The sequence below is a fragment of the Harpia harpyja genome, chromosome 2, assembly GCF_026419915.1.
Source record: "Harpia harpyja isolate bHarHar1 chromosome 2, bHarHar1 primary haplotype, whole genome shotgun sequence".
NCBI lineage: Eukaryota > Metazoa > Chordata > Aves > Accipitriformes > Accipitridae > Harpia > Harpia harpyja.
Genome location: NC_068941.1, coordinates 32,717,789 through 32,728,239, shown reverse-complemented (window position 1 = coordinate 32,728,239; position 10,451 = coordinate 32,717,789). Strand labels below are relative to the sequence as shown.

The following is a 10,451-nucleotide window of genomic DNA, read 5'->3' as shown; positions in this document are numbered from 1 at the left end:
TTAACCTTTTGTTTCAGTCACCATACAAAGCAGACAATGCTCACCTTTGGTCTCAGTAACAAGTTGGATAAAGCTGTCTGTCTATATTATCATTTCCTCTCTTTCTACTTAACAGCTGGCTTTTTTTGGTTTTGTTTTTAATGAACACCATGGGTACACAGGCCAGATATAATCCTACAGTAGAAAAAATGGCAGATATTTTTACCATGAAAGCACAAAGCTCAGTTCTATACATTTTATTAATCTTGTCTCACTGAATGAGAAACTATGAAAAGCCATCAGGCATACACAATTCTAAAAATGGAAGCTTTCCATAAGGAAAGTCCTTCCTGTGTGATGGAACACACAAGTTATCAAAACAGGATGTAGTACAGAGCACACATGCATCCTTACTTCAATTGTTATGGCATTAGCCCTTCCTAGTTGAATTACTCTTTGGAGTGAAGTTGTATTTGTTTTTTTGAAACAAGTATGCTCTGCTCATAACTCTATGAAGCATGCAAAGACAACTGGGCAGAACAGTGAATACAACTCAGGAAACAATGCACAGTTGCATATTAAAGAACATGGTAAACTGCTAAGCCTATTACAAAGATTATTGTCTACTTGAAACGGATTACAGTCAGGGTGGCCAGACAAGCCCCAAGATACAAATTAACACAGTCTTCTATGCACCTGATGGCTGGATTATTCCAAAATCTGGAGAACAAGGTTGAAAACACCTTATCTCCCATCTCATTTGATACTACACTTCAGGAGTGGGTAAGAGCAATTCTGGAGTTCTGAGATTCAGAAACAAACAAGTCCTCCTCTTCCCTCTGCTCCACCCTGCACAAATACAGACATAGAAAGGAAACATTCATTTTGTGATGTCAGTGTTTATTTACATGACAGAAGGTTTACACAAGTTGAAAAGTTGTTTCAACAGGAACCCAACAATTAGTGCTTTTGCCTGTCTTCAAACAAGGGATGGCTTTAAGATTTGATGATGCAGCTTCAGAACACTTTGACGATCACTTGGGAAAAAAGTGCCAGAAATCAACTAAAACAAAAAAAATACACATCAAGAATGACATTAGTACTATACAACTAGCCAGACACAAACACTTGAAAAAGCAACATTCTGCTCTTTCAGCTATATCCCCTCCTGTAACAATACTGGTGAGCTCTATCACCAGCCTATGTAAAGCACAGCCTCAAAATAGTATCTGTTCACTTTAACAGTTTGGCTGAAACAATCCTGCAACAAGTTACAACGCTGATGTGACCATCCCTGGAAAACATCAAAGATCAGGCAGATTATGTTCAGTTGTCTGTCAGAGGTCTGAGATGTAATAGTTCAGTAAATAAATGCTATTTATTGGCATGCCATATAAGGCTAAATGGAATGCAACTTGCTTTCCCATGACATGGACTACACAGATGTTACTTTGCAAACAATCTGGAACTTGACTCATGACTAAGTTCCTCTTAGTGTTTCTGTAACTCCCTCCATCTCAAAAAGCACGTATGTCTTCTCTATAGCTCCTGCCAGTAGAAAAAGTCTTTTTTTTAAAGTAGTTAACAAAAATGAAAATGTAGGATGCATTCTTCTTTCTTGACGAAAAACACATGTTCTGTTAACATGAAAAACAGTCATAATGAAAGACAGAATTTTGTCTTTAGAACTTACACTTGAAAATTAAGTATGGTTATGTCACTTTTAGGAGAAGGGGCTGTTTATTTGATTAGGTAGCTACTGTGAGGAATGACAAAAACTAAGGCAAAGCAACCTTCCTCGTTGAAAAAGAATAAATGTCATGCATTTACCTTCCATGATCAGTGACAAAAAAATTCAGTCTTCTTATCTTTTTATGTGGACTACACTTTTCAAAAGCAATCTTCTCCCACAAACCATCCATGAATTTCTCCCCATGTTCTATTTAACAGTGGACAGGAATTACAGTCTGACAGAACAGAACTATTATAATTCTCATATGCACAAACCCACATTTTTTCAACATAACAGTTTTTATGTCAATTTTTAAAGCAAACAATTAAAGAAATCACATGGCATTTGGGGAAAAATGTACCTTCTGGGGAAACAGAATCTCCATTCACTGGCACTGGTGCCTAAAAAAAGAAAAAAACAAAAACCAAACCAACATATCAGTGTTTAGTTTAAGTTTCACAGGTAGCACCCAAACTCAAAGCTATTCTACTGCTTAAGTCAAGAGATATTAATACAACCAGAACTTTCTCTTGCCCCCACAGGGCAATGCTCTACCTTACAGACTTTCCCTTTTCTTTTTTTCCCCTGTAACTACTGTACGAATTTCTTGGTTGCGCATAAATGACAAAACACACATAATGAGTAATAGATCACATCTTACCTAATGTAAAGGGGATTTTCCTACTGTATTGTCTTGGAGGGTTACAGGATTTGCTGTTTATATACGAGTAAAAAATGCCTTTCCAATTACATTACATTTTTCAGTATAAAGGTACACGTGAATATACACACACACACATAATTTACATTACATATATGCAAACATTTTTAAATAAATGTGTAATTAAACTCTTTTACAACCACATTTTGATAGACTAGGATTCAATTCAGTGGAAAATGACAAATCATTTTAAAAAACAGGTCCAGGACTGTAAGTCCAGGTCCATTTCAAAGCTGGATACACCACTATTCAATCACAGTATTACATAGCATGTCTTGTCCTATTACTTAAAGGACAAAATTAAAGCCAGTTTTAACACCAGCTGGAAGCAACTTGCCTCACAACAAGGATGCTAGTTACTCTCATAGCAACAATTCTTCACTGCCCTTCCATCAGCTCCTCACAAACAGCAAGTTTTCCAACTGACAGAACTGATGGGAAAGAAGCAGAGAACACCTCAGCACAAGAAAACCTGCCACGCTCACTCACACACACAAACCAAGTGCAAAAAACATGTGGATGTTGGCTTTTGCCATGACATAAGCCTACTCCAACTACACTTACCCAAGAAGATAAGCCCAGGAGTAATCACTTAGGTGAACCATGCAAAAAAGAAACCAGCTCAAAGGCACAGTTTACAGCTGTTTGAAGCTTCAGGAGAACAAAGCTGCACAGTGACCACCCACATCTTCCACACCAACAGGTGGAACTTCCCGCTACTTAACAGCATTTGAAGATGTTAATGAAAACTTTGCAGTATCCTGCAGGCAGTAAAACTGACCTAGAAGCCACACAGCCAGGCTTAGCAGAGTGCAGCACTCAGACTGAGCTGCATTGGTGTGAAATTCCCTCGCGAGCCTGCCTCCCCCCAAGCAGGCACAGGTCTCTACCCAGGGAAGAGCAGGTCAAAGCCTGTGAGGAGGGAAGGGAAAAAGAGTATTCTTTTTCCCACTTTACCTAGGATAATTACCTGCACAGGGGGGTTATGTGACTGGTCTGAAAAGGGTGTGCCAGTATGACAAAGATAATCTAGGTCTTAGAATCATAGAATCATTTGGATTGGAAGGGACCTTTAAAGGTCATCTAGTCCAATCCCCCTGCAATGAGCATGGACATCTTCAATTAGATCAGGTTGCTCAAATCGCTGTTCAACCTGACCTTGAATGCTTCCAGGGATGTGGCATCTACAATCTCTCTGGGCAACCTCTTCTAGTGTTTCACTACCCTCATTGTAAAAAATTCTTCCTTATATCTAGTCTGAATCTACCCTCTTTTAGTTTAAAACCATTACCCCTTGTCCTATCACAGCAGGCCCTGCTAAAAAGTTTGTCCCCATCTTTCTCACAAGCCCCCTTTAAGTACTGGAAGACTGCTGTAAGGTCTCCCCAGAGCCTTCTCTTCTCCAGGCTGAACAACCCCAACTCTCTCAGCCTGTCCTCACAGGAGGAGCGTTCCAGCCCTCTCATCATTTTCATGGACATCCTCTGGACCTGCTCCAACGGGTCCATGTCTTTCCTGTGCCGAGGACTCCAGAGGTGAACACAATACTCCAGGTGGGGCCTCACCAGAGCAGAGCAGAGGGGCAGAATCACCTCCCTCAACCTGCTGGCCACACTTCTTTTGCATGCGGCCCAGGATACAGTTGGCTTTCTGGGCTGCGAGTGCACATTGTCAGCTCCTGCCCAGTTTTTCAACCACTAGTACCCCCAAGTCCTTCTCCACAGTGCTGCTCTCAATCCCTTCATCCCCCAGTCTGTATTGATATCCAGGGTTGCCCCGACCCAAGTGCAGGACCTTGCACTTGGCCTTGTTGAACCTCACCAGGTTCACATGGGTCCACTTCTCCAGCTTGTCTAGGTCCCTCTGGATGGCATCCCATTCTTCAGGCGTGTCATCTGCAAACCTGCTGAGGATGCACTCAATCCCACTGTCTATGTCACTGATGAAGATATTAAACAGTACTGGTCCCAGTAGCGACCCGAGGGACACCACTCATCACTGATCTCCATCCAGACATTGAACTGTTGACCACTACTCTCTGGACACGAGCATCCAACCAATTCTTCATCCACCAAACAGTCCATCCATCAAATCTGTATCTCTCCAATTCAGAGAGGAGGATTTTGTGGGGGACTGTGCCAAAGGCCTTACAGAGGTCCAAACAGATGACATCCATAGCTCTTCCCTTGTCCACTGATACAGACACTCCATCACAGAAGGCCACTAGGTTTGTCAGGCAAGTCCTGCCCTTGGTGAAGCCATGCTGGCTGTCTCGAATCACCTCCCTGTCCTCCATGTGACTTAGCACAGCTTCCAGGAGGATTTGTTCCATGATCTTTCCCAGGCACAGAGGCGAGGCTGACAGGTCAGTAGTTCCCCGGGTCCTCCTTCCAACCTTTTTTAAAAATAGGTGCAATGTTTCCTTTTCCCAGTCACCAAGGACTTCACCTGACTCCCATGACTTTTCAAGTATCATGGAGACTGGCTTGGCAACTACATCAGCCAATTCCCTCAGGACTCTGGGATGCATCTCATCAGATCCCGTAGGCTTATGTATGTTCAGGTTCCTCAGGCAGTCACAAACCAGATCTTCTCTTACAGTGGGACTTTGCTCCCTTGGTCCCTGCCTTGAGGTCCATCCACTCGAGAGGTGTGGGAAGAAAGGTTGCCAGTGAAGACCGAGTTAAAAAAAGTTCTTGAGTGCCTCTGCCTTCTCCTCAACCATTGTTACCTGTTTGCCAGTTGTGTTCATCAGAGTGGGGTACATTTTCTTTGACCCTCCTTTTCTGGCTGACATACCTATAGAAGTCCTTATTATTCTTTGCGTCCCTTGCCAAGTTCAACTCCAACCATGCCTTCACGTTCCCGACCCCATCCCTATACAACCAGGCAACGTCCCTACACTCTTCCCAGGATACTTGTCCCTGCTTGCAGTTTCTGTGTATTTCCTTCTTGCCCTTTATTTTGACCAGCAGGTCTTGAATCATCCATGTGGGTCTCTTGCCATCCTTTCCTGATTTCTTAGACATGGGGATGGAGAGCTCTTGTGCTTTATGTAAAGCGTCTTCCAGGCCTTAACACCAGACCCTCCCCTCTCTTTCCAGTAAAACCAAAGCTTTATCTCATAAGGCAGGGAGAACCAGCGGTCACCATGTATAAGGAGGTGCCTCCCACTTCTGGGATAATTACTCAGAAAGTTTCATATAAGGACTCAACACCTTCCCACCAGGAACAAATCAAAAACATATCCCTCCAAATGAGGAATCTCTTCACTACACAACCCTTTCATTTGGAACACTGTTTAAAAAACCAACCAAATAAATAATATAATTTAAAAAACAAAACAAAACAAAACAAACCCACAAAACCAAAAAACCCAGAGCAAAAACCCACCAATTTTTTGTTTCACAACTGGCCACTGAACAGAAAATTCTGCTTCTACCAAGTCCCAAATGGAAATATCCTCACAGAAAACATGTGTAGGGAGAAAGGCAGTTAACAGACTTTCTTGCTTAGATCTGAGTTATTTGAAACACATTAGTTAAGTACACAGATTCAAATTTTTTTTGAAAATTTTTAAATTATCAGGAAAAGCCAAGTATTTTCCCCTGTAAGACATGGTTCTGCATTTTATCAAAAGAGACCTCATCCAGCAAAGCCTTCCTAGTCCACTTTCCAGTATTATAGGGGAAGAATTATGTGATAAGTCTGAGAAACACTGCTCTGCTAACTATATATAGATTGTCTTGGAGATTTTCCAACTTGCAAAATCCTCAGCAGCTTCTTCACAGAGCAAGTGAGCAAGCAGTTCTCAGGATTAATGTTAAACAAAGGTTTGGCTGTCCTGGTCAGTTTTACAGATGGCAACACTTAAAAGCCTGAAATAAACAGTACATCTTAGCACTAACAATTCAGCTACAAATCTTTATTCCTCCTGGGTTTAGTTTTCAACATACACTAACACTGGAGCTAAGAAAGAGATAAAACAATTTTTAGAGGCTAGAGAACACTAGAAATATTCACCACCTAGTGTTAAAACTCAACTGGGTTTGTACTTGCAGGGGGCTGGTGTAATTTTGGCTGGTTCAAATGTTCAGTGTGTGTTCCCACATGCACAGATTATCTTCTATCTCTTTAGGATTGACTGGACATGGCAACTTCATCAACTGTAGAATCATTCCCAGTTTGCCACCAATACACATGACAGTACACATGCCTATCGTCTAGAAACTGACTCAGTGGAGTGGAAATTCCCCAATACAGACAAGCTGTTCTAGTCCCGTATCTGTAAAATAATGAAAGGTCAAATAACAGCACAATAAATCCTACTGAAATCAACAGGACTATCTTGGCAAAATAGTCAAAATCTATATGAAATTCTGATTAGTGCACAATTTGGTAAGCATTTGGTAAGGATTTGTTTGTTTTCCATTTGGTTCTTATAGTTCTCTCGCTCACCATAAAAATTGGTTCATAACAATACTGAGTGTTGCTTTTTGGGTGGTTTGGTTTTGTTTTTAAGAACTCAATATACCTGATTTAAGGCAATTATCACCCACTCAAAAATTCCGTAATTGGAGCCTGACCCAAGAAACAGAATTGTAGGGAATCAGCTCTCGCTGCACAAGTAGCTCAGAAATTTTGCAGTAGCTGAAATGTTTCTCACTTTACTTGCATACAAAATCTCTACCTTAGCTTTCATTCTTCTGTTTTTATCCAGAAGTTAATAGATGGACATAAGTTAGAAGAAAATGTATCTGGTTTTAGTTAAAAAAAAACCAAAAAACACAAACAAAAAAAACCCCCAGACAGACACAGGCAGCTTTCATTTAAAATTACCACAGCCATTAAAATTCCGCAGCCAACACTCATGTACTTTCACTTCAGTTTGAAAGAGATGAATGCTTGACAACCAAAGTGGGCAGTGTAGCGTACTAGACAAAAAGATACTTTTTTGAAATGTGCAGGTCAACCTCCCTGCTTATATTTAGAGTTTAACTGTCCACCATTCATAATTCAAGAGCATTTTACTTTTTTTAGTTGTCGTAGATTGGAAATTGCATGCAGTATGAACCCTGTTTAAAAGAGCATTGCATCTTTTCCCTGTCTGAAAAGTACCAAGAGACAGTATCCTACAAAGACACAATTAAAATATTTAGACTGAACTTAAACAGAATGATGGAAAGGAGTATGTGATGACAACTTCACAAAAAGTTTAACTTAAAACCAGTATAACTTAAACAAACAAACAAACAAACAAACAAAAAACATGAGGCACAAAAAAGCCAGGAAGTGGTAATATTTGATAAGGCGGCAAGCACTCATAATAAAAAGAGACATTAAAGTTTGATACAAGGTACCAATTTTATGAACTGGTTTTACTAACCTCCCCCCCAAAAAAACAGGAAAAATTTTGATGTATTATTAAGAGTCAAAATAATGGATAATGCCAATTTACACAGATAATTATTTACCCTACATGCTTCAAAGTACAAACAGCACAGAACACAAAAGGGAATATTCCTTTGCAGGTTTGTCACATTCCATATACGTTTGAACTTGAAATTTTAGTTGCATTTAAACAAAAAGTTATTGTAAATTTGGAAGTATAGAGGAGGTAAGTATTTGCTTATAGCTGTGACTGACATGTCTAAAAACATATTTGAATTCCAAAATTAGTTTTTCATTTAAAACTTAAAGTCCCATTAATCAACATTCACAAGTGCAACCATAAAGGTACTTTCAAGAAAGTGCTGAAAGCAAGAGACCTGAACAGGAAACAGGTTTGGCACTTCTTTATGACTTGAACCAACTCTTCTTTGCAACTGACAGTCTTATTTGCTTGTGACAGAACACCACCCAGGACAACACATTCTTAATAGAAATGCTGTTGGAATGTTAACTGCGCAGACAGTGGATGGTGTCTCCTTTGACACCTGAACTTGCATAATTACTGTGACTATTGGGACAAAACACTGGCTGCCCAGGCAGCCATGCACACGTGCAAAATACCTGCCATGCTCATGTGGTCATGAGCACAAGCTCAATCATGGCATATGTTTAAAAAAAACCCAAAAAACCAAAAAAAAACCACACCAAAAAAAACCCCAAAAAGCAATACTTGGGGGTACTTTTCTCCATGTAATTTCTGGTAACTTTGCTTAACTTCGGGCATCCAAACTACCATATTTTAAAATGGAGGGAATTTGCATTTGCACATGAAAGCATCAGACCTGCAGGACATTTTTCTTGCCTGAACAGGAAACCTGCATGTTTTAATTTTATGTTAATTTTCAGAATATGACAGCCATTCTTTAAGAAACATTCAAAAAAGCATCCCCCTCTTACAGCAATACATTTAATTATGCAAGTAGACAAACAAAGGATCCCTTTAGTGATTAGGGACTACAGTCAGCTAGTCAATGAGTTCTAACACTGGGTGGTAACTCATGGCAACAGGGGAGACAGAGAAGACAGCAGGCTAGATACAAATAGCAGTCCATCTTGCTATTCAGGATCAGAAGAAACAGCACTGCAGAGGGAGGGAAAAAAAACCCCAAATAAAAAAACCCTTACCAGAACAGTAATGAACCTGCCAGAAAGCACAATTAGACCACTGCAATGAAAGGTTTATATTATAATGTACATTTCCCCCACAACCTTTGTGCTCTTACTTTTATTTTATGCTTTAATTTTTTGTTTAAGGACCATTTCAGTTTAGCTGCTTTATTTCAGTTTTGGAGCTCTGCATCTTCTTTTCGTATTAATCACTTTACAAAAAAAGGGTGGAAAAAAGTAAATATTATCCTTACCGACTGCACAATCAATCGGGCATCCTCCTCACTGCAACAAAATGGGCTGCCACTCACCAGAACATTTGTGCTGAAAAATAAAATTAAAAACATGTTTCATCAATCAGTGGAAAAGAGCCACACACAATTAAGTACCTATGGGAAAAAAAAACACCTTCACATACAGAGCTCTGAAATATGCACCTGCAAGAAATGAGGAAGTCAAAAACACGAAGTAACGAGTAATGCTGGAAGGGAACAGGGGTGTGGAGGGGTGTTCTTTGTTTCTTTGGGTTTGAGGGTTTTTTTAGGCTATATGTTCTATATGAATGCAAGCAGTGCTCACACTTGGTGCTTCTGGCAGCTAACTTAGGTACAGTTCAGAGGACCACAGTTAAGAAACTAAATCCCCCCAAGAAGTCAGCAGAGAGAAACTGGCACTTCCTGAGGGAGCTGAACACCACCTAGATGGCTAGCACAGATGGTGTGAATATCCTCCTGTCTCTTGTGCCTTGAAAGATGGCCAGAATCTGTGGCAGGCCACCCTTGGTTTGCAGGAACATGCCTGCAGTGTCTAACAAGAAGGAAAAAACAGGTCAAAATTCTGCTCCTACATAAAGCAGCAGATACCTGTACTGCTTCCAGAGAGCAGACAAACTCTGGGACCAAATAGTTGGCAGAAACGTTTCCCTATGAATATATATCCTTTCACACCAAAAGTGAGTTTAGTCATGAGTTTTTAAAGTCCTACACAGTAAATGGCAAGAAGTTAAATTCCTCAAAGCAAGACTGCAACTTTATTTTTTAATTTCGTGAACGTGAAGCTCAAAGTGCCCCTGAAATGATCCAAGACCAAAATTTGAATATTATCCTACATATTCTTTCCATGCTAAAGCAGAACTACCAACCTGTCCAACTGCTAAGGTGTTCAAATGGCTCCAAGGGAGAAAGTCGCATTTCCCAATGAAGTAGAAGACAAGAGAGACTATCTAAGCACAGCTTCCCCCATAGCCTTTGCCCTCTGCTTTAGCTAATGGCAATCTAGAGCCCTTGGAAAGCATCAAAGATACCTGCCTGCTCTTCGAGGCCTCTGGTGCCAGAAGTGCCAATGCAAACCAGTCCAGAGAGCTTAATGAAGTCCATTTTAATTTAGATCAGGCCAAAGGCTAGTAAAGAACAGTAATTTGGTTCTCTCATTTCAGAGAACAACTAAAAAACATGGAATGCT

The 10,451-nt window shown here is 40.3% G+C and overlaps 1 protein-coding gene across 1 annotated transcript in view; it reads right to left on the bottom strand.

The window, feature by feature from the left end:
- Nucleotides 1–858: 858 nt before the first annotated feature.
- PPA2 (inorganic pyrophosphatase 2) overlaps nt 859–10,451 on the bottom strand; it is a 38,799-nt gene continuing 29,206 nt past the window's right edge. Inside the window, exons 10-12 of the mRNA XM_052775125.1 lie at nt 9,245–9,314; nt 2,073–2,112; nt 859–1,042 (exon numbers count right to left, since the gene is read on the bottom strand). Coding sequence (XP_052631085.1) covers nt 1,014–1,042; nt 2,073–2,112; nt 9,245–9,314 — 139 coding nt within the window. The 3' untranslated portion in view covers nt 859–1,013. The remainder of the gene's footprint in view (nt 1,043–2,072; nt 2,113–9,244; nt 9,315–10,451) is intronic.